The 25,088-nt window shown below is 46.4% G+C and overlaps 1 protein-coding gene across 3 annotated transcripts in view; it reads left to right on the top strand.

Annotated features, from left to right (window-relative positions):
• Positions 1 to 25,088, top strand: part of ANAPC5 (anaphase promoting complex subunit 5) — a 108,212-nt gene that overhangs the window by 26,992 nt on the left and 56,132 nt on the right. For all 3 annotated transcript variants that reach the window (XM_073585970.1, XM_073585969.1, XM_073585971.1), the window contains exons 7-8: positions 1,656 to 1,846; positions 19,844 to 19,925. In XM_073585970.1, coding sequence (XP_073442071.1) covers positions 1,656 to 1,846; positions 19,844 to 19,925 — 273 coding nt within the window. The remainder of the gene's footprint in view (positions 1 to 1,655; positions 1,847 to 19,843; positions 19,926 to 25,088) is intronic.

The raw sequence follows: 25,088 nt of genomic DNA, 5'->3' as shown, positions 1-25,088 counted from the left end.
CCCGCATGTGGCTATGCCCACCATGCGGGAAGTTAAGCATCTCGTGCGGTTGGTACCCATGGTGTGGAGGAGAGGAGACTGTCCTCCAGGCCCTGGGCACCATACCCCTGTAAAAAAAAAAAAAAGAATAAAAAAATCGGGGTATATTTACCTTCTGACGTCCTGCGCTGCATTCCCGGCCTAAGCGTTCCCAGAAATGCCTTGCGGCAAGGTCCTGTGGTGACGTAGTCTCGCGTGACTCTAGCGGTCTCGCGAGATCGCAATAGCAACACGAGACCAACGTTATCACAGGTCTCGCAAGGCATTACTGGGAACGCTGAGGCCTGGGATGGCAGCGCGGGACGTCGGAAGGTAAATATACCCCGATTTTTTTTTTAATTTTTTTATCATTTTTAACATTTTATCTTTTACTATTGAGGGCGCATAGGCAGCCTCAATAGTAAAAAGCTGGTCACACTTGTCAAACACTATGTTTGACGAGTGTGACCAACCTGTCAATCACTTTCAAAGCGATGCTTCAAATCGCTTGGAAAGTGCTTGAATACTGCACACGAAAATCGCAGTGAAATCGCGCGGAAAAAAACCGCGCGATTTCTGGAAAGGAGTCTGGTTTTCAGTGTGCGTTTTAACACGCAACGTGGACACATAGCCTTACACACGCCTGTTTATGATGTAAATAGCACAAAATTCTGGTGCAAATTGTTTCAGGGTTATTTCCATGATCATCAGCAAGAGTGCGCCGCTCCACAGGCTCCCGGCTTGCTGCGGGCATGTTGTGGTCCTGCTTGATTGACTCTAAGATGATGTTATGAGTCAGGTTTGCCTCTGCAGCATCACAAAGGCCCAAAAGACTAATACCAGGCGTTAACAAAGTGCTACTGCAATCATGGCCAGTGTCAGAGCTCTTGTAAACTGCTTGTAAGCGCTTCAAATGCTCAATTATAGTGCAGGCTAGTAGCCTAGGTAATGATCAATAAACAAGAAAATTAAAAATAATTCCAATGAGAAAGAAGAGAATTTTTTTTTCTAAGGTGTAAATTGCAAAGCTGCTTGATTTGACAAGCATTTTGCAATTTTATTCAGAAAAGAGCAAAGGAATAACACAAGCAGCAAATATTAGACTATTTTGGAGTAAAAGAAAAAAAGACATTGATACATGTGTTCCAGTCTGTCTCTTATTTTGCATGCGCTGGTTATTTATGGGGTCACCAGTACATGTCTCTGCAGACTTATAATTACTGTTAATCTCCAGGCGTAAGGTCTGATGTAGCTCTATTGTATTATCTTTTGCTCGATTGCACTGCCTTATGAACCAGTCAATAAATCTAATGGAATACTCATAATCTATGTACAATTGGATAAACTGATGTCTTCTTTTAAAAGCCATTAGGATTGTCATTTTATAGTTGACTCTTTTCAAAATGCTCCTGTAGGAGAGACTGACTGATTATTCCTGCTACTGGCGCCCCCAAAACATAGTTGATTTTGCTGGAGAAGCCATCGCCAGCCAAGCATGTTCGCTTCAGCAGGCACTGCAGGGAATTGGATAACATGATACAACAGTAGTGGTGTGACTTTAGTTCACATCGCTACCGGAATCTGTTAACTAACTCTTTAATAATTTTTTTTCTTCTTTTTTTTTTTTTTTATTTCAGCATTATCTAAGCTATTTAAATAGTTTGCGTGTCCAAGATGTTTTCAGCTCAACACATAGCCTGCTTCATTATTTTGATCGCCTCATCCTCACTGGAGCAGAGAGTAAAAGCAATGGAGATGAAGGTTATGGACGGAGCCTACGATATGCTGCACTCAACCTGGCTGCTCTCCACTGTCGCTTTGGACACTAGTATGTAATTTCTGAGCATGATTATTTAGTATTAAAGAAATTATCCAGATTCTTCTGTGCTGGTGGCGGGCGCGTGAGGGCTGTGAAGTCAGTAAGCCAAAACTCTTGACTCCTCAATTTCAGACTCCTCCGCACTGCCTCACTACTGAACATATACATAAAGGACAGCACAGATTCATCTCCTCTAAAAGTCCAGATCCTTAGATCAGGAATAGAACAGTCATTTATAGGACATTTCATAACTTTCCCAAATTATTATGAAAACATTTACAGCACATACTACATTGAACTACTGTATCCAATTTAATATATATTTTAGGAGTCTAAGGCTATGTGCACACGGTGCGTTTTTTATGGCATTTTTATACGCGTGGAAATGCTCTAAAAACGCAATAGAATACTAAAGCACGGTAATGCAATGACAATCCTGAATTGTTGTGCACAATATGTAGAAATTTCCGTCCGTATTTGCAGCGTTTTATTTTCATGTCCATTCTTTTTGCGTTTCTGCAGCGTTTTTGACTCATTGACTTCAATGGAGTCAGTCAAATCTGCAGCAAAAACGCAGGTGTAAAAAGGTTTGCGGATTTGCTGCCAAAAACGCTGCAGAATTGTCAAAGAAAATGATGTCAGAAGGAGGAAGAGTGTGTGAGCGGAGAGTATTGCGTGTCTGTTTGCATGTGTCTCTGTCTGCGGGTGTGTACCCATGCGACGAACAACCCATAGTGATTGTACTTGGGCGTCGTCTGATTGGGACTACTATTCCCATCTGGCTATGTCTGCTGTCACATATAACCGAGAAAGCATGAGCCGATGATGGGAGAATAGTCTCATCATCCGGCACCTGAGCTCAATTGTGAAAAAAAGAAAAAAAATCAAAACATTGACATAATCACATACAATAAACATATTCACCGAACACCTAATCCCCCGACGCTCGCGTCTCCTGCAAGCAATCAAAAATAGTAAACCAACATGTACTCCCTGTCCACCATAGTCCATTTAACCCCTTTCTGATGTACCATTCCGTCCACATGACCTGGCACGGGATAGTAAGTCATCACGATCGGCCGCGCTCACGGGGGGTGCGCGGCCGATCGCAGCCGGGTGTCAGCTGATTCTCACAGCTGACACCCGGCACTAGGTGCCAGGAGTGGTCACAGACCCCTTCCGGCACTTTAACCCCCAAAATACTGCAATCAAACAAGATCGCAGCATTTCGAGAGCCGGTGCAGGGCTGACAGCCCCTCTGCCTTTGGATAGGAGACCCTGCTGCGTGACGCGGGGTCACAATTGTTGCCATGGTGAGCGGATGTCGTCATGACGACATCTGGCTCACCAGAGCTAGGAAACTAGGGAAACTTGTTGATCATGCGCAGTGCATGATCAGCAAGTCTTCCTATGTTGCTAGCTTCTATGGTATGCAGATGCTGCTTCATCTGCATGCTATAGAAGCGATCAGCCTGCAAAAAATGATTGTCCCATAGTGGGACAAAGTGTAAAATTTAGGAAAATAAAAAAAAAAAATTAATTGTAAAAGTATTTAGAAAAAAAATAATAAATCAATATATTTTATCACTAAATATTTGAATGAAAAAAAATCTAAACAATAAAAGTACACATTTGGTATCTGTGTCCACAGCGACCCGACCTATAAAACTGCCCTACTAGTTAACCCCTTCAGTGAACACCATTAAAAAAAGGCAAAAAACAATGCTTTATCATCATACCGCCAAACAAAAAGTGGAGTAACACGCAATCAAAAAGATGGATATAAATAAACATGGTACCACTGAAAACGTCCTCCTGTTCTGCAAAAAACGAGCCGCTATACAGCTCCTTCAGTGGAAAAATAAGTTATAGCTCTCAGAATAAAACGATGCAAAAATAATTTTTTCTGTAAAAAGTTTATATTATAAGTGTCAAAACATAAAAAATGAGATATTGCTGTAATCCTGCTGATCCAAAGAATAAAACTGCCTTATCAATTTTACCACACACGGAATGGTATAAATGCCCCCCCCCCCCAAAAAAAAAAGAAAAAAAGAAATTCATGAATTGTTGGTTTTTGCTCATTTTGTCTCCCAAAAATCGGAATAGAAAATGATCAAAAAATGTCATGTGCCCGAAAATGGTACTAAAAACAACGTCAGCTTGTCCCGCAAAAAATAAGACCTACCATGACTCTGTGGGCCAAAATATGGAAAAATTATAGCTCTCAAAATGTGGTGATGCAAGAACTATTTTTTGCAATAAAAAGCGTCTTTTAGCGTGTGACCGCTGCCAAACATAAAAACCCGCTATAGTTCCTCTTTCACACGTCCTGATATTTCCGGTACCGGAGTTGTCAGTGTCCGTGTATGTAATACTTGCGGCACACGTGTGGCATGCGTGTGCTGTATCAGTACTACAAGGACGGGCGCCAAGGAAGAAGCGTTACAGTAAGCGCTGTTCCTCGGCGCCGGGTGCTGAACACGGCTCTCATCATTCTCCCCTGCTCTGCTGGAGATCGGCGCAAGCAGGGGAGAATGATGAGTTACATTTAAGTACTAAAAGAAAAAGACAGCAGGTGGCGGTGGTGGTGACTGAGCTCCTTTCCTAGCCGGGCTGAGCTGCGATCAGATTGTCAAAAATAGGGGGGACCCCACGCTTTTTTTTTTTTTTTTTTTTTTTATTTATTTAAATTCCCATCCACAGCTTCTGCTTTCACTGTTGTTAGCAGCAGCAGGGGTAGGCTGATGGGAGTAATAGTCAAATCAGCTGCCACCTGCTGTCTCTTTTATTACTTAAATGTAACGCTCATCATTCTTCCCTGCTTGTGCCGATCGCCGGCAGAGCAGGGGAGAATGATGAGAGCTGTGTTCAGCACCCGACACCGGGCAACAGCGCTTCCTGTAACGCTTCTCCTCCGGCGCTGATGCGTGTCACATGGATGACATCAATGTGTGTTATGTGTATGCACGTGTGCGGGACGTTTTATGGCCCGTGCTGACATTAAAAAACGGACATGTCAGCGTGTCTTGCCCATGGACACACGGTCCGTGGAAACACACTGACATGTGCACAGACCCATTCACTTGAATAGGCAAATAGCGCTCCGTTCCTCCTGAGTCTCTCTGCATGGCTAAGTAGTACTGTACAGCCACATATGGGGTATTGCCACATTCAGTAGAAATTGTGGGGACAAATTTTGTTGCCGTTTTTACTCGTATGAAAATGTAAATTTTTTGGCTAAAGCAAAATTTTGAAGGTAAAAATGTAGTTTTGTCCTCACTGCCCAATGGTATAAAATTCTGTGACATACCCATGGTGTCAATATGATCACTGCATATCTAGATGAATTCATTGAGAGGTGTAGTTTGTAAAATGGGGTCACTTACGGGGGAGTTCTGCTGTTTTGGCACCCCCAGTGGGTCATGACACCTACAAACAATAACAGTAAAATCTGGCGCTTCTTCCCTTCTGAGCTATGCCATGCACCCAAACGATGGTTTACCCCCACATATGGGGATCGGCGTACTCAGGACAATTTTCACAATAACTTTTGGGGTCTAATTTCTTCTGTTGCCCTTGGGAAAATAAAAAATTGGGAGTGAAAAGATCATTTTTGTGAAATTTTTTTTTTTTTTTTTTTTTTAATTTTGTACGGCTCTACGTTATAAACTTCTGTGACGCATTTGGGGGTTCGAAGTACTCGCCAAACATCTAAATAAGCTCCTTATGGGTTCTAGTTTCCAAAATGCTGTCACTTGTGGGGGGTTTCCACTGTTTAGGCACATCAGGGGCTCTCCATATGCGACATGGTGTCCGATCTCAATTCCAGCCAATTTTGCATTGAAAAGTCAAACAGCGCTCCTTCCCTTCCGAGCTCTGCCATGTGCCCAAACAGTGGTTTACCTGCGTATATGGGGTATCAGCGTACTCAGGAGAAATTGCACAACAACTTTTGGGGTCCAACTTCTCCCGTTACCCTTGGTAAAATAAAAAAAATTGCATCTGAAGTAATTTGTTTGTGAAAAAAAGTTAAATGTTAGTTTTTTTTTTTTTTTTAATATTACAAAAATTCCTGTGAAGCACCTGAACGGTTAATAAACTTCTTGAATGTGGTTTTGATCACCTTGAGGGGTGCAGTTTTTGGAATGGTGTAACTTTTGGGTATTTAATATCATATAGACCCCTCAAAGTGACTTCAAAAGTGATGTGGTCCCTAAAAAAAAAAATGGTGTTGTAAAAATGAGAAATCGCTGTTTAACTTTTAACCCTTATAACTTCCTAACTAAAAAAATTTGGTTCCAAAATTGTGCTGATGTAAAGTAAACATGTGGGAAATGTCACTTATTAAGTATTTTATGTGACACATCTCTGTGATTTAAGGGCATGAAAATTCAAAGTTGGAAAATTGCAAAATTTTCTAAATTTTTGCCAAATTTCCGCTTTTTCCACAAATAAACGCAAGTCATATCAAAGAAATTTTACCACTATCACGAAGTACAACATGTCATGAGAAAACATTGTCAGAATCACCAGGATCCATGAAAGCGTTCCAGAGTTATTACCTCATAAAGGGACAGTGGTCAGAATTGTAAAAATTTGCCTGTCATTAACATGCAAACCACCTTTGGGGGTAAAGGGGTTAATGCTGAGTGTCCCACATCGATATCACCCTGCCGCCGAAAATACACTGACAATTTGTCACTGAGCCGCCGTGAGAGTTCTCCGGAGTAAATCATCTGATCAGTTCCAGTGCTCTCACTTATGGCACTGCTCCGTGAGAAAGTTCTCACACAGCGGTAGTGCTGTAAGTGAGCACCACCGGAGCTGATGAACTCTGGTGAATTCTCACGGCAGCGCAGTGATACAGTGACCGGAGGTAATCTCTCCCGCACTCTATTGCCGGAGGCCAGGTAGAGTAGTCACATCTCCCGGTTTGACTGTTCTATACGTGAGATTGCAGTGGGACACTCGGTATTAAATGGACTATGTTGAACAGGATAGTATTACATGTTGGTTTATTATTTTTTGATTGCAGGAGATGAGGGCGTCGGGGATTAGGCGTTCAGTAAGTATGGTTAATTTAGATTCAATAAAGGAGTCTGTGTGATTATTTCAAATAAAGGACTTTATTCTGGCTGTGTTTATTTACCATATAACTATAGGATTATTAATGGATAGGTGTCTTATAGACGCCTCTCCATTACTAAGCCGTGGGCTTGATGTCACCTGATAATACAAAGGTGACATCAACCTCACAGATATGAACCTCACTTGCCACTGGTACAGGGCAAGTGGGAAGAGCGAGACTAAAGCTCCCGTCACACACAGCGATCTCGCTAGCGAGTTCGCTGCTGAGTCACAAGTTTTGTGATGCAACAGCGATCTCACCAGCGAGATCGCTGTGTGTGACATTTATCAGCGACCGGCCCCCCTGCCGGTTATCGCTGATCGGCCTCGAATGGCCAGGACATTTTTTTGATCGCTGGTCTCTCACTGGCCAGCACGCATCGCTGCATGTGGCAGGCGGGAGACCAGCGAGCTGGAGCTGGTAACCAAGGTAAACATCGGGTTTCTAAGCGGCACTTAGAAACCCGATGTGTACGTTAGATACCAGTGCGCTGGCGCAGGGAGCTGGTAACTAAGGTAAACATCGGGTTTCTAAGCGCAGCGCTTAGTAACCCGATGTTTACCTTGGTTACCAGCTCCCTGCGCCAGCGCGCTGGTATCTTAAGGTACACTGCGGGTAACTAAGCGACGTGCGTCGCTTGTTACCCACGTGTCGCTGTCCTGATCGCTGGTGAAACTGTTTGTTTGACAACTCACCAGCGATCATGTAGCGACACACCAGCGATCCTGACAAGTTCATATCGTTGTCAGGATCGCTGGTGAATCGCTATGTGTGACGGGGCCCTATGGCTAAGTGCACACGTACCGGAACTCTCGCGGAAATTACCGCGAGAATTCCGGAATTCCAGTCCGCGGGAAAATCGCATTTTAAATTCCCGCGATTTTCCCGCGGAAAAACTAGCATTTTGCAAGCGTATTTAGCTTGCAAAATGCTAGCGTTTTCCAAGCGATCTGTAGCATCGCTTGGAGAACTGATTGACAGGTTGGTCACACTCGTCAAACATAGTGTAAAAATGTAAAAAAAAAAAATGGTGTTATTCTTACCTTCCGACGTCCCGCGCATCCGTTCCCAGTAATCCTTTGTGAAAATGCCCGCGATGACTCGCGGTAATTCGCGATGACGTCGCGCGAATGACCGCGAGACTTCGCGATCCCGCGAGAATGGACGCCATCGCAGGCATTTTCGCAAAGGACTACTGGGAACGAGAGCATGAAGAGAGGCGGGAAGGCTGCGCAGGACGTCGGAGGGTGAGAATAACAATATTTTTTATTTTTAAATTCTATTTTTTACAGGGATATGGTACCCAAAGCCCGGAGGACAGTCTCCTCTCCTCCGGACCGTGGGTACCATCAGCAAATGTTCTGCTTACTTTCCGCATGGTGTGCACAGCCACATGTGGGAAGTAAGCGGAACAATGCATTCCTATGGGTGCGGGATCGCCGCGATTCCGCAAAACTAATGAGCATGCTGCGGTTTTTACCGCAAAGCGATTCCGCCGCGGTAAAAAGCGCCGCATTAGCACAGCATTGCGGAATCCCATAGGAATGCATGGGATGCTTATTTTTCCAGGGCTGTGGAGTCGGTAAGCCAAACCTGCGACTCCGACTCCGACTCCTCAATTTCCCTTACACCGACTCCAACTCCGACTCCACGACTCCGACTCCGACTCCCACACATATTGCTTATATTTAAGTGAAAAATTTATTGTAGTACAATGTGAACCTCAGACATTTAATCATTTTTATGATCCAATAATCAAGATATTTAGATAGAACGAAATATATATTGGTGTACTACCCGGTTTTCATTCTTTTTGGTACAGATACGATATGGATAGACAGATATGGATAAATGGATATATAGATAGAGCAGATTTCTAATCTGCTTTTGCTATTGAAAACATTATCTATGAGCTCAAAAACCTTTCAGGTGATGCAGTTTTTTAAAAAGATGATCAGCTTTTGCAGCTGAAAAACGTATCCTCAAAAAACACAGGAAAAACGCTGTGCGTGAATGTAGCCTTAGATCAGGAATAGAACAGTCATTTATAGGACATTTCATAACTTTCCCAAACTCCTATAAAAAAAATATTCAGCACATCCTGCATTGAATTACTGTACCCAATTTATTATATATTTTAGGAGTCGGAGTCGGTCCATTTTATACCGACTCCAACTCCGACTCCACCAAAATGAGCACCGACTCCACGACTCCGACTCCACAGCCCTGTATTTTTCGCGGCAAAATCGCGTGGTTAAAACCGCCGCGGAAATGCGAAAAAAACGCCATGTGTGAACTCAGCCTAAGTGCCAGAATTGACGCATCTATAAGATAAGATGAGAGCTGGTGTTTTTAGCCTGGGGGATGCCAATATACATGGCCACTTCCTAGGTTATTAACATCAGCCTGCAGCTGTCTGCCTAACCTTTGCTGGTTCGATTTTTTTTTTTTTTTTTTCTCCCCCATTGGGGGACCCCATGTCAATTTTTTTCTTGGGTTTCCCTGTAAACTAGCCAGTAAAGGCCAAGCAAACATCTGTGAGCTGATATTAATAGCGTGGGAATCTTTATGGCTATTAGTTCCTTCCCAGAAATATAACAGCAGTCATGTGCTTTCCCTCTGCTGGTTATGAAAATTATGCGGGAGCCCACTCAATTTTTTTTTTTTTCATTTTTGTGAAAAATAAACATTTCGTTTCAGCAGATTTCTGACAGTTGCTGTTTTGTTACAGCATATGTAGGCTAATTATGGTAATGCTCCTACATAGGCTTGTGTATGTGTGTATCTTTAACTCTTTATGCACCATTTTAATGAGGGTATCTGGCTGACACCTGTTCATTACTAAACCTTGGGCTTGGATATATATAAAATATATTATAAAAAAAAGACTGTGCTGTGAGGTTGAAACGTTGCACCACTTGGTGCTGGAATAAAATCCACAATTTTTCCTTGAACTGGAGTGCTGCCTGACTTTTTCCATTTATATTTTACGTTGGACAACCGCATTACTCAGGAAGTATTGCACCAAAATCTGCTCAAGTTTGTGCTGCTATCTGATGCATATATTATAAAACTGTGTGTATCATGTGCTGACTAGATGAATGCTGCCTCACTCAATGCAAGTGTATTGAGCCAGGCAGGACACAATCTAGTCAAAATGTGGCTGGAAGTATGCACATCGCATACATGTGGTATCCCCGGCACTGGAGTGACTGCTCATTTGTTGCCTAAGATTGGATAACCCTATTAATACTTCATGTAAACCATAGATGGATGCCTCATGTTTTGAATATGCATGTGTTTCTAATTGTGGATATTAGTAAGACACTAACTTGCCTTCTTGTATTGTAGGCCTTTTTAGAAGATGTTTTATATACCTGTTTATAAAATGTTATCTAGTGTAACGTGAATGTTCAAGCCAGGGGTCGGAAACCTCAATGTTAGGCGTCGGATTTCTGCGTTTACTCCGCAGGGATCCAGACCCTCACATTCTGCAGTCTCCTGCTGTTTACCCACTGCAGAGGTGATTGCCTTGCAGCAAATCTCTCCTGAGGCTAAGTCCTTCTGTCCTCCTACTGAGCATGCTCATGGGACGATCTCCCATTGGAGATCGGGAGTCATGTGCTCAGGTCCTGCTCCAAATCTCTTGTCCATCTCAGAGATCTGGAGGCTTGCAGAAGGTCCCGGCTGCTATAAAAGGCGCGCATGGCTGTTCCGCCATGCGCTAGTATAGACTTACTTGCTGCTGTGTGTGTGAGGACGGATGCATGATTCTGGTGACTGACTCATTGGAAACCCCTTCCCTCTGATATTACGCATGTGGATAGGGACTTAGTTAGAAACAGCGCCAGCGCTCCTCTGCTTCCACAGCTGCTAGCGTCCGACATTGCGCTTGCGCCTTGCCTTTGTCGTTTAGCGGCAGTGTCCACTCCGTGCTGCAGTAGCAGCCTCCTTTGCGTTCGCAGTTGCAACGCCGCGCACACGGTAGGTCTAGACGGATGTAGTGCCGCCGTCTTGGGCTACTCCTGTGACCTTATACCGTGTGTGTGTTTTTTAATGAGTACTGTGACTACAACAGGCTCAGTCATTTGTGTCTGTACTTTTTGGCATCTCTGTGAGTTAACTGAGATTGCTCTGCGCACCTGGGTAAAGTTTAACCCTGTGCGCATTTCCGCCATATTGCTCCTGCCACCACTTAGCAGCGGTTATATCACCTACTGCACGGTGGACCCCGAGCGGCGAACGCACTTTATTATCATTTTTTTTTAGTGCGTTCTGCCGTTCCTAACACTCAAGCCCGCATGCAGTTTATGGCCCACAATGACCTTTACTTCCAGAGACCACAGTGCTCAGGCCAGCTCTGCGTTTTCACAGCTGCCAGCCCTTTAAATTTGTTCTTACTTTGCAAGCACACCCACGGTACGTTAACTACTGAGCTTTGCTGCATGTGAAATGAAAGAGTATATCGTGACGTTGGACAGTGCCCACGTCAGAATGTACTTTGCTGGCGGAGTTGGTGCACAGTGCGCTTCTGGTTCTTGGCGGCAGCGTCTCCTGTGATGTGTATGCCGCAGCCCCATAGCTCATGGGATGTGTATGCTGCAGCTCCGGTGTCTCATGGGATGTCTATGCCGCAGCTCCGGCGTCTCATTGGATGTGTATGCTGCAGCCCTGGTGTCTCCTTTTGGGTTGTGTATGCCACAGCGTCTCCTTGGGGATGTGTATACTGCAGACCTCTCACTGCTTGAGTCCTATAAATATAGCGTGAGCAGTAATGAATTTCCCACTGTGAAGAGACCTGCAGTGTAATATACATCTGTGTTCGGGACGACTTACTGCTGTAAGTTTTTACAAAACTTATCGCAAAGAGTTGCCTGCTCCAGATGGTACACTTTTGGAAAAGCGGTTACAAGTAGTAACATCACTACCATGTAACATCACAGTCACATCAAAGAGGAGCAGTTTCAGCCGTCACATGAGGGGTGGGTTAAATATTTGACCAAATATAGCGGGGTAATTTTCAAGTTGAAAATTTTGTATGGTCCACGATTGATGGTTTAAATATCCATATGGCCTTTGGTTTAAAAAAGGTTCCCTGGTTGAAGTGCAGCATGCTAACTAAAAGGGAAAGCATCACAAACTCTGATGAATATTGCTCTTTATTTGTGATGTTATTTAAGATGTGCTGCATTTGTATAAACTTATATGTACTGTAAGGTAGCGCTTATTGTTAGTGTTGGGGGACACTCACTTGGCAGCAGATTAATAGGGTCAGGCACAGGTTTTTCCCATCTCCCATGACTGCACACATGAGAGAGGGGATCCGCCCAGTCAGGACAGGAACCCTACTGAAGATAAAAGGGGCGATACCTCTCCCTCGCTTCAGTTGGGTTTCCTGTCCTGACAGGGACCCATGTACTGAAGATTACGTACCTGCCCCTCTCTCGTGCCGGCGTGGAAGAACGGGCTGGGTCCTGGGCGCTGTGCGTCGGGAGAGGGAAACGCCGTCCGCGGGTCCCCCGGGGGCTCAGTGTCCGAGCGGGCGCAGAAGCAGCACGGCCTGGGGTCCTGGGGCTCTACCATGGCTGCCGCGCCGCCCTCTCCCCCTCTGCCGCATCGTGGAGCACGGAGAAAGCGTCAGGAGCGGCCGCTTCTGGGTCGCGCCCCTCTAACGTCACACTCAGGGCACGCTGGGAAGGGGCGTGACGTCGGGAGGCGGCGCCAGGATCCAAGATGGCGGCGCCCATAGGGAAAAACTCCGGCCGGCAAGATAAGATCCCGGCGGCATGGCGGGGGGGAGGGGCTGTGGGGGTAACCGGAGGAGGCGGAGAGTGCAGTGGATCTCCCTTACATAAGGGGGATGACCACAGAAGACGCACTCATGCCCAAGGCTTCATGATGGAAGTGGGGCAAGATGAGCGACAGCAGCAGCAAGAGCTCTCGCCAGATGCCAGGCCGGGCCGCCAGCATACCAGGAGCAGCCGCTCGAGTGGTGGGAGCAGCAGTCGTAAACGCGACCGGCATGACTCTGAGACGTCCAGAAGAAACGTCACGAGTGCATCTGAGGAGCCTCCGAGATCGGTACCCCTGATTGACAGCGGTTGTGAGTGATCTATGTGAATGTCACCCTTATGGTAACGGGGTTCCTTTTTTCTCTGTTTGATCACTAGGGGTCAAGGAAGGCCAGCAGCAAAACCAAAAATAGAGAATGCGCCCTATGCAAACACCCGCTGGCAGATAGACCTCTGCGCTGACTGTATAAATAAAACTATACAGGAGGAAACCCCTGATTTGGTAACCAGCCTTAAGGCGTTAATACAGCATGAGGTGAAAGGTTCCCTAAAGGCAGCCCTTAAAAAGAAGGATAAAAGAGGTCATAGAAGGGATTCTGATTCAGAGGCCTCGCCAGGGCAGAAGGGGCGGGAAAGATCCTTGTCCCCCTCCACCTCCTCTTCCTCTACTCAGTCCTCAGAATCCTCCCCGGACAGCGATATAGGTGGCCGTCCATGTTTCCCAACAGAGGATGTGGAAAAGCTGGTCAAAGCTATTAGGGCTACAATGGGCCTTAAGGAGGAAAAGACTCCTAAATCATTGGAGGATATGATGTTTGGAGGATTGGAGGAAAGGAAAAAACGCACCTTCCCTGTAAATGATAAAATAAAGGCCCTAATTGACAGGGAATGGAAAAAACCTGAGAGGTCAGGGGGCTTGCCTTCTACATCAAAAAGAAGGTACCCTTTTGAATAAAAGGATTCAGAGACCTGGGAAAAAGTCCCAAAAATTGATGGGGCCATAGCCAAATCCTCAAAAAAGGTATCTCTACCATTAGAGGACTCGGGCATGTTGAAAGACCCGCTTGATAAAAAAGCAGATGGTTTCCTAAAACCATATCTGGGAAGCTTCGGCAGGTGGATTAAAGCCAGCGATAGCTGGTACCTGTACCGCTCGTGCCCTCATGGTCTGGCTACAACAAATAGAAGACCAGATCAGGGATAGAGTTCCTAGGGACGAAATTCTGTCTAATCTGACACTGGTACACGGAGCAGCGGCTTTCCTAGCGGATTCCTCTTCAGATTCCGCAAGATTGACAGCTAGAGCAGCAAGCCTGTCAAATGCAGCAAGACGAGCCCTGTGGCTTAAAGGGTGTCCCGGAGATTTACCATCAAAACATAGGTTATGTTCCATTCCATGCGATGGCCAATTCCTCTTCGTAAAAAAACTAGAGGAGATTTTGGAACATGCGGGGGATAGGAAGAAAAGCTTTCCCCTATTTCTGGGAGAACCTAAAAAGCAGCCCTTTCGGAGGAGGAGATTTAGCAGGGGTCGTCCACCGGGAGATAGAAAAATCTGGGACTTTAAAGAAAGAAGAGGATCGGGCTATATGTTTAAAGGGCCCTCCACTTCCTCCAAAAAATCTCCCCAATGACAAAGGGCCGGAGGTAGGGGGAAGGCTTTCGCTCTTCCTTTCCGCCTGGGCAAATATCTCCCCCAGTACATGGGTCCTAAACATAATAAAGGACGGTTTAAAAATAAAATTCATCCGCCGCCCAGGCATACCTTCAAAATGACACCCAGAAGGAAAGCCCAAGAGCAACAGCTGGCCCTGGAGACGGAAGTCTTGAGACTAGTGAAAAAACAAGTCCTACAGGAAGTCCCAGTGCAAGAAGAAGGAAGGGGGTTCTACTCCCCCCTCATCTTAATACAAAAACCAGACGGCTCTTGGAGAACCATTGTCAACCTGAGGAGACTCAATCAGTGGGTAGACATTTGCTCCTTCAAAATGGAGTCAATCAACACACAAAGATCCTGTTCCAGCATTGCCTCATGGCAGTGATAGACTTAAAAGATGCCTACTATCACATCCCAATTCATCGGGAGTACCAAAAATATTTAAGAGTAGCGCTCTATGTCCAGGGGCAGGTGAAACACTACCAATACGCAGCCCTTCCGTTTGGCCTGTCTACAGCCCCCAGAGTATTCACCAAAGTGATGGCCGAAGTAATGTCTTTTCTTCGTTCTAGGGACATAGTGATCGTCCCATACCTAGACAACTTTCTTGTAATTGGGAGGTCGAAGTCCCACTGCGCACATCAAGTGATAGCAATTCTAGTAGGACTAGGATGGATAGTAAACATCCCCAAGTCAAGGATAACCCCAGTAAAAGAGAAATCCTTCCTAGGGTTGATATTGGACTCCGAGCAACAACGCTGCCTCCTACCAGAGAGCAAAGTGACCAAGATAAGAGGCCTAGCTCGCACAGCAATACAAAGACCAAATATGACACTGAGGAACGCAATGTCCCTTTTAGGCTCGTTGACATCATGCATACCCGCAGTAGCATGGGCGCAGTACCACTTAAGGCAACAACAGTGGGAAGTTCTGTCAGCACAGAAACAATTAAAAGGACATTTAGGAGTCAAACTATGTCTCTCAGTGGCTGTAAGAGATTCCCTGCTCTGTGGACTGTAGAAAAGAATCTAACAGTCGGTGTCCCGTGACAAAAACCAGTCGAGGACATCATTACAACAGACGCGAGTGCCACAGGATGGGGAGCACACCTGAGATCCCACTCAATACAGGGAACCTGATCCTCGCTAGAAAAGGATCACGGTTCAAATGTAAAAGAACTATGGGCAGTGGAAAAAGCCGTGAAACATTTCCTTCCTTTACTTCGGGGCCGCCACACCCGAGTCATGACGGACAATCAGGCAGTAGTAGCCTACATCAATCACCAGGGGGGGAACGAGATCTCGGGGCCTCATGCAAATATCGGATCTACTCTTCCAGCTAGCAGAACAACATCTGTTATCCATCACAGCACTGCACATAAAGGGGGTAGAAAATATACAGGCAGACTTCCTGAGTCGCAGGCACCTAAGACAAGGGGAATGGTCCCTTAACCCCCAAGTCTTCCAACAAATAGTTCAGGCCTGGGGCAAACCAGAAATAGACCTGTTCGCTACCGCACACAACCGGAAGGTCAGGAAGTTCTGCCTTAACCAAAGATCCCTTTGAACCACTACTAGAGCTGTCACCAAAGCTACTTACACTTAAAACTGTCTTACTGGTAGCCTTAACATCAGCCCGAAGAGTGAGCGACCTACAAGCTCTAGCTATATGTCCTCCATATACACAGACCTTGGATGACCGTGTGGTTCTAAGACCAGACCCGGCCTATCTCCTCAAGGTAGTCCAAAAGTTTCATAGGACTCAGGAGATCTCCTTGCCATCTTTCTGTAACAATCCTAGAAACCCTGGGGAGCAAAAGTTCCATACATTAGATGTAAGAAGAGCCATAGTCCAATATATGTCAGTAACTAGTCAGTGGAGGAAAGATCAGTCCCTTTTTGTAGCCTTTCAGGGTAGTAGAAAAGGGCACGGGGTAGCTAAGAGTACCATTGCCAGATGGATCAGGAAGGCCATTATGTTATCCTATTCCGCAAGTGGCGCTCCGGTTCCAGAAGGCATCAAGTCTCACTCCACCAGAGCCGTGGCTACCTCCTGGGCAGAGAAGGCTGAGGTATCGATTGAGCAGATTTGTAAAGCCGCTATTTGGTCCTCACCTTCAACCTTTTTTAAGCACTACCGACTTGATCTATCTTCCTCTACTGACCTAACATTTGGTAGAAGGGTGCTTCAAGCGGTGGTCCCTCCGTAAGGTGTCTTATTCTACAAAAGTCTCTCGTGTGCCGTCATGGGAAACGGGAAAATACCAAGGTTACTTACCGAGAGCCGGTTTTTCCAGAGCCCATGACGGCACCTGTATATTTCCCCCCCCCTTTCACTCCTTTGGTGTGCACTATAGCTTGGGTGCTTTTTTTTTTTTTTTGTTAGATATAATGTGATAGTTTTACCATGTGTACTAACCCGGGGGGCCTCTCATGCTCTGTAAACCAACTGAAGCGAGGGAGAGGTACCGCCCCTTTTATCTTCAGTAGGGTTCCTGTCCTGACTAGGCGGATCCCCTCTCTCATGTGTGCCGTCATGGGCTCCGGAAAAACCGGCTACCGTTAAGTAACCTTGGTGTTTTCCACATAAACAGTCCATTTTGTTTATTCAAACATCATAAACCGCTGTAGGCCATGTTACACTTCACAGGCTTAACACATAGTCCAGAATATTTACAGGTTATGGCTTTTCCTTGCAGTCTCTAAACACGCTGGACCTCTCTGTCCAGCGCCCGTGGGTGACCGCACTCCAAACAGTTCATTAACGTTCATAGAACCTCACATGCACCAACAGTTACAGTTAAAGTTTGGGCACCCCTATTAATGTTAACCTTTTTTCTTTAGAACAATTTTGGTTTTTGCAACAGCTATTTCAGTTTCATATATCTAATAACTGATGGACTCAGTTATATTTCTGGATTCAAATGAGGTTTATTGTACTAACAGGAAATGTGCAATCTGCATTTTAACAAAATTTGTCCGGTGCAAAAGTATGGGCACCTCAACATAAAAGTGACATTAATATTTCGTAGATCCTCCTTTTGCAAAAATAACAGCCTCTTGTCGCTTCCTGTAGCTATTATTGAGTTCCTGGATCCTGGATGAAGGTATTTGTGACCATTCCTGTTTACAGAACAATTCCAGTTCAGTTAAATTTGATGGTCGCCGAGCATGGACAGCCCGCTTCAAATCATCCCACAGATGTTCAATGATATTCAGGTCTGGGGACTGGGATGGCCATTCCAGAACATTGTAATTGTTCCTCTGCATGAATGCCTGAGTAGATTTGGAGCGGTGTTTTGGATCATTGTCTTGCTGAAATATCCATCCCCTGCGTAACTTCAACTTCGGCACTGATTCTTGCACATTATTGTCAAGAATCTGCTGATACTGAGTTGAATCCATGCGACCCTCAACTTTAACAAGATTCCTGGTGCCGGCATTGGCCACACAGCCCTAAAGCATGATGGAACCTCCACCAAATTTTACTGTGGGTAGCAAGTGTTTTTCTTGGAGTGCTGTGTTTTTTAGCCTCCATGCATAACGCCTTTTTGTATGACCAAACAACTCAATCTTTGTTTCATCAGTCCACAGGTCCTTCTTCCAAAATTGACTGGCTTGTCCAAATGTGCTTTTGCATACCTCAGGCGACTCTGTTTGTGACGTGCTTGCAGAAACAGCTTCTTTCGCATCACTCTCCCATACAGCTTCTCCTTGTGCAACGTGCGCTGTATTGTTGACTGATGCACAGTGACACCATCTGCAGCAAGATGATGCTGCAGGTCTTTGGAGGTGGTCTGTGGATTGTCCTTGACTGTTCTCACCATTCTTCTCTGCCTTTCTGATATTTTTCTTGGCCTGCCACTTCTGGGCTTAACAAGAACTGTACCTGTGTTCTTCCATTTCCTTACTATGTTCCTCACAGTGGAAACTGACAGGTTAAATCTCTGAGACAACTTTTTGTATCCTTCCCCTGAAAAGCTATTTTGAATAATCTTTGTTTTCAGATCATTTGAGAGTTGTTTTGAGGAGCCCATGATGCCACTCTTCATAGGAGAATCAAATAGGAGAACTACTTGCAAGTGGCCACCTTAAATACCTTTTCTCATGATTTGATACACCTGGCTATGAAGTTCAAAGCTCAATGAGGTTACAAAACCAATTTAGTGCTTCAGGAAGTCAGTAAAAAGTAGTTAGGAGAGTTCAAATCAAGAAAATGATAAGGGTGCCCATACTTTTGCACCGGTCAAATTTTGTTTAAATGCAGATTGCACATTTTCTGTTAGTACAATAAACCTCATTTGAATCCAGAAATATAAGTCCATCAGTTATTAGATATATGAAACTGAAATAGCTGTTGCAAAAACCAAAATTGTTATAAAAAAAAGTTAACATTAATAGGGGTGCCCAAACTTTAACATATGACTGTATATCCTCATGTCGGGGGTTACCTCTTATGAGCTCCTGCTCCGCACGCTGACTCCTGTGAGTACTCTCTCAGGGAAGCTGCCGAACTGGGATCACCGTCCAGGACAACGCCTTGCTCACCAGGCCACCTGACAGTCCAGATCCACAGACGGACAGTAGCTCCCCCAATGCAGTGCCGCCACTGACTCTGCAAACACACGTGGCCTTTCTGTGTGCTATTCAGGACATCCGTCCCCACTTTGGAACCACCAACACCGGGTGCTATTCAGGGATCCAACCCTCCTCCCAGGGTCTGCCAACACACCGGCCACCAGGTCCAGGGTCTCAGCGGGTGCTATTCAGGACGTCTGTCCCCTCCAGAGACCGTCCAACACTCATGCCTCACCAGGTCCAAGGTCGCAGCACGTGCTCCAGGGATCTGATCCTTCTCCCAACACTGACCCTCCAGGACCTTGCACTCTGAAACCACTCAGGTACACACTCTCTCTACATGTGACCAGACCTCAGACACATTATATGGTACATAACCACACCCACAGGTGAGGTATGGATCACATGGTCATGACCTCACTACAGGTCCTATTCCACACACAGCCACACACATACAGGCTTTACATTGGGCGTTCAGACACATGCCCCTGGGTGGGTTTGTAGGTGACTGATCCCACCCATCTCACCAAGTTACCTGGAAGCTTCCCTTATACACAGTAACAATACCTCAGCAGTACCTCTGCTGATCAATACACGTTCCAACTTCCATCACAAGGCACCCACCCTTGTGATACATATCGGCCATTTACAATCCTGCCGCTCACCATTTCCCCATCACAATAAAGGAAACGCCTGCATGCATGTCCTGGGAAGCCCATACAGTACCCCCTAGCTGTCACAGGGGTCACTGCATCACAGTACATACTGTAGTATAAACTTATATGTACATTTTATTTAAAGAAAAAAAAGTGTATACTTTTCAGTGTTTTTAATGTTTGCTTTCTGTAGTCATCAAGCCGAGCTGGCCCTGCAAGAAGCAATAAGGATAGCGCAAGAATCAAGTGACCATGTTTGCCTGCAGCACTGTCTGGTATGTTCAGCACAATAATAGTTTTTTCAGATTGAACGTGAATTTTTTGTTCAGAAAAATTTCTGCATATTACAGTACTAGGTAAAAAGTGTGACATTTTACTAAATCTCATCCACTGTGTGGCAAAATTTTAACTTAGAAGATATACGTCTATTGCGCGTTTGAATCGCGCGCCTTTTTAGCCCATTAGAAAGGCTTGTCTGAGCTGTAGACTTGGCCATGCCCCCTGCTCCACAGCAAGCGTATTCCCGGTGTGCTTTTCCTCCTATCACGGAGCTTCCTCTCCATCCATGCCGATACACGCCCGCAACTTTTCAGCCTATTGGAGGGGTACTTTCACCGGCCGGCATTTCAGGCACGCCCTCCGCTGTCCATCGTGCATGCTGGGACTCAGCACAGCTGATGCTCCGCTTTTAGCTTGTGCCCCGGCAGATAGGATTGCCTCTGCACTACTCATCAGAGCCTCTCCACGCTTGCTACAGGGGGACACAGGCAGCTACACGGTCATCGCTGATATCGGGTAGGCTTTATCCTCTCTCTTTCTATAGCCCTTCCCAACAGTATTCACAAGGCTCGACATGCCCAACCCTAGAAAGGCTTCTCGTTGCCCCTCTAAACCAACTGTGATCCATTACGCCGGTGCCCTCTTCCAAAGAAAGTGGACTTCAGGCCAGCCTTCCCCATTCTACCAGTCCCGCACCCCTGCCACCATGTCTGCCCCCCCCCACAGGAGCACTCTAACGCCCAGGAGGAGAGCACACCCCTCCCTCCAGAGTGGGCTCGGTCTTTGACCTGACCAAAGTATCACAGTCCCTGGTCCATGGCCTGGAGAGTCTTCCACATCTCTGCTACAATCAGTGCTCTGAACCGCCTCTCACGGTGATTAGCATGCACCTGACCACGACCTTCCCAGGGACAAATCGGGTTCTAAGGCAAGGAAGCGAGCTCTTTCCGGTTCTTCCTCCAGTTCCCCGGGTCCCTCTGCATACTCTAGGATGTCCCCCTCTCCCTAGGGCCCCTCCTCGGAGGCGGCTTTTGGGTCGGATACAGATTCCCAGTCTGAGTCTGATTCGGACCAGGTCTCAAAAATGCAGGTTCTGGTCGATAGCCTTATCTTGGCAATTACCCAAACCCTGAATTTAAAGGAGGGCGAGGCAACTGCTCAAGAGCACTCAGTTTCCTTCAAGCCGGTTTCTTGCCTGTCTTCCAAGATAGTCTTGTCTCTATCGGACGCTATGGATAGGCAGAATGAGGCTTTGGCTAAATCAAACTTTCAAGCGGCTGGGACCTCCCTCTGTCCCATCTTTGCCTTCGCCTGGGTGGCAAAGTTCACGTCCGCCTCTGTAAGAGTACCTCGCTAGGGCATCTTAGCGTTAGCTTCACCGGATGAGTTGGCAGATTTGGCAGGCCAGATTGCCCATGCCAGCAAATATCTTCTAACAGCCTCTTTGGATGTGGCCAATTGTTCCACCAGAGCAAACAGCAACATCTTTGCTATACGCCGCATCCTCTGGTTGAAGGTGTGGAATACAGATCCACCCTCAAAAAAAGTCTCTCACTAACCTTGCCTTTCAAGGCTCTAGGCTTTTCGGGTCCAAACTGGATCAGATAATTTCGGATGCTACCGGCGGGAAAAGCGCCTCTTCCCCAGTCCAGGCCTAAACGTCCTTTCAATAGGAAGCGGTCGCTTTATTTTTGCTCCTTTCAGCCCTTCTCTTTTTCAGGGACTTCCTCTCAGCATGGCCGCTCTTCTACCCAAGGGGAAAGGAAGAAGCTGTCTTTCAAACCTGCATCCCACCGGCGGCCAAAGGGTTGCTTCTCCATGCCCCCTGGGTCCCGCACCAACAGGCTCTCCTCAGCGTGACTGGTCCCCACCACCCCGGAATCTCTCCAGGGAGGGAGGCTGGCTTCTTCTCTTCCGGGACGCTTGGTTGTCAGTGGTCGACGATGCCTTAGTCAGAGAGATAGATAAATCTGGTTACAAAACCTAAATTTCTCTCCCCCCCCCCCCCCCCCCCCCCAGGAATATGTTTCTTTCTGTCTAGCCCGCCAAGGCTCCGGTCTCAGGCCCCAGGTGTTTTTCAGGCCATCTCTGCCCTACTACGCACATGAGTAATCGTACCTGTTCCCCGGAACGAACAGTTTTCAGGGTTCTACTCCATTCTTTTCATAGTCCCAAAGAAAGACTGATCTCTGTCCGATTTTGAACCTCAAGCCATGTTTGGATCCGTCATTTCAGGATGGAGTCCTTACGTTTGGTAATCGCCTCCATAAAACTGGGGGAATTTCTCTGTTCTGGATGCTTATCTTCACATTCCTGTTTGTGTTCAGCATCGGAGATTCCTACGGATTACGATCCAGGAGGACCATTATCAGTTCATGGCTCTTCCCTTCGGCCTGTCCTCTGCCCCCAGAGTATTCACGAAGGTTATGGCAGCTATTCTTCACTCCAAGGGGATTCTCATAATCCCTTACTTGGATGATCTTTTGATCAAGGGGCCGTCCCGCTGAGACTGTGACCAGAGTCTTAAGATCGCCTAGGACACTCTGGCCCGTCTCGGCTGGATTGTCAACAGAGAGATGTCCTCCCTGATCCCATCTCAGCACCTGGTGTTTCTGGGAATGAGGTTCGACACGACACAAGCCTGTGTCTTCCTTCCAAAGGAGAAGTTCTTATCCCTCTGCCAAGGGATCCGCACTCCAAAGCGACCAGCTCCTCTCCACCCACGGTCCTGCATGAGAGTTCTGGGGAAGATGATTGCTGCCATGGAGGCAGTCCCCTTTGCCCAGTTCCATACCCGTCCCCTTCAGCTGGCCCTCTTGTCTGCTTGGGGCAAGAGGACCGCTTCCCTGGACCGGCCCATTCTACTGCCTCTCAAGGTGAGGCAGTCCCTGACCTGGTGGATGCTATCAGCGTCAGTCCTACGAGGGAAATCCTTCCTTCCTCTCCGGTGGTCATCACCACCGACGCCAGTCTCCTCGGTTGGGGAACGGTCTTTCTTCATCGTACAGCGCAGGGTCGCTGAAATGGCCACGAAGCCGCTTTCCCAATCAATCTGGAGATCAGGGCAATTTTCCTTCCCTTCGCCACTGGCAGTCCTTCCTCGCAGGCCAGCCGGTCCATATACAATCGGACAACGCCACTGGCTTACTTAAACCATCAAGGAAGGATTCGCAGCAAAGAGGTGACGGCAGAGGTAAGAAAGATTCTGCGATGGGCGGAGTCTCTCGTTCCCACCATATCAGCAATGCACATTCCGGGGGTGGAAAATTGGGCAGCCATTGAGGCCACAGTCCTGAGGGAGGCCAGCTTTTCCCATCAGCTCATTCAGACCATGATTAGGGCAAGAAAAACCTGCATCCTCACATATCTATCACAGATACTGGAAGGCCTTCTTTTGGTGGAGTGAGGACAACAATTTGGTCCCTATGTCTTTTTCCCTTCCTTCCATCCTGGGTTTTCTGTCATGAACAAATATTTTATTTTATCGAAAAATTTTTGTGGTGTCTATAAAACTTAGTCAATATTTTTTGAATATCTTCTTTTGGGTTTCTGTTCTTTTCTACAAGTGGGTCTTAACTCTGGTTGATCATTCAGTACCCTTAAGGGTCAAGTTTCTGCTCTGTCAATCCTTTTTCAATGAGATCTGGCTTCTCATTCCCTGGTAAAGACTTTTTTCTTCAAGGAGTCGCCCACCTGGCACCTCCTTATCGTCCTCCGATAGAGCCATGGGATCTTAATATTGTCCTTGATGCACTCCAGCATGCTCCTTTTGAGCCCATTCAAGACATTCTGTCTTCTCTACTGTCATGGAAAGTGGCCTTCTTAGTTGCCATTACGTCCATCAGGAGAGTTTCTGAGTTAGCGGTATTGTCTTGCCGTTCTCCATTCCCGATTCTTCATCAGGGCAAGGTAGTTCTCAGATCCGTTCCTTCCTTCTTTCCTAAGCTGGTTTCTTCATTTCACATTAATGAAGAAATTGTCCTTCCCTCTATGCCCCTCTTCGGTTCATCCCCTGGAGAAGTCTCTTCACAAGTTGGATCTGGTCAGAGCTATCCGAGTATACCGCTCAAGGACTGCTTCCCTTTGTCTTTCTGATGCCATATTTGTCATCTCTCTAAGGGGCTCCCAGCTTCTGAGTGCACTATTGCAGGTTGGATTCGTTCGGCAATATTGGAGGCAGACCGCGTTCAGGACAAACAGCCTCATCTGGGGGTAAAGGCTTCTTCCACCAGGCTTAGGTTTTACAGATTTGTAAAGCCGCAACCTGCTCTTCTTTGCACACTTCCTCGAGATTTTACAGGGTTTATACCCATGCCTCGTCTGATGCAAGCCTGGGAAGGAAGATGCTGCAGGCGGCGGTTACGCATCAGCTGACCTAAGTCTGTGTCTTTCTTTGCATTGTTTTTGTTTATCACCCTTGGGACTGCTTTGGGACGTCCCATGGTTACCTGTCACAATCCATTTTTGGATTTGTGGCAGCTCTGGCTCCATGAAGTTGAAACTTTTTCTCTGTCGTTTCATTGGGGGATACAGAAACCATGGGTTTGTGCTGCTGTTGCTAGGAGGTTGACATTATGCCGTGAAAAAAGTTAACTCTGCCTCCGCAGTATAGACCCTTCCGACACGCTGTAGGAGAATCAGTTTTGCTTAGTGTCAGCAGGAGGTGGACATTGGTCTCTTACCAGACCTATGCCTACCTCAATGTGCGTCGTTCCTTTTCAGGTAACCATTGGAGAGATAGAGAGTATATCTGTTACGACTGTATTCCCGCACAGGGACTATGAGTATGGCGTGTACTGCCACCTCATATCCTCATAATTCCCATAGGCAGGACCTTAACCCCTAACACGGAACCGTGTTTAGGAGATCGGACCCGGTCCTGACCTCCGTCTCCCATCACTCACCCACCAGAGCCTGATGAGTGAGGGAGACGCCCTGCAGAAAAGATTTAGGACAGCAATCTTTTCTTCCAGGTAAAAACTGCTCCCTTTCATAGGGTGTACAGGAGGCAAAGGACTGCAGCATTTTACATTGTGCAGTTTGAATTTTGCATTTTACATTTTTTTGTTCCTTTATATTTTTAAGCCACAGGTGGGGAAGAAAATAGGTTTACCTTTTTTTCTCTAGAGCAGGTCAGGCACCAAAGCCCCGTGGTAGGG

The sequence above is a fragment of the Dendrobates tinctorius genome, unplaced genomic scaffold (genome assembly GCF_039654945.1).
Source record: "Dendrobates tinctorius isolate UK_male_01 unplaced genomic scaffold, ASM3965494v1 ptg000090l, whole genome shotgun sequence".
NCBI classification, from domain to species: domain Eukaryota; kingdom Metazoa; phylum Chordata; class Amphibia; order Anura; family Dendrobatidae; genus Dendrobates; species Dendrobates tinctorius.
This window is presented reverse-complemented; position numbering and strand designations above follow the sequence as displayed.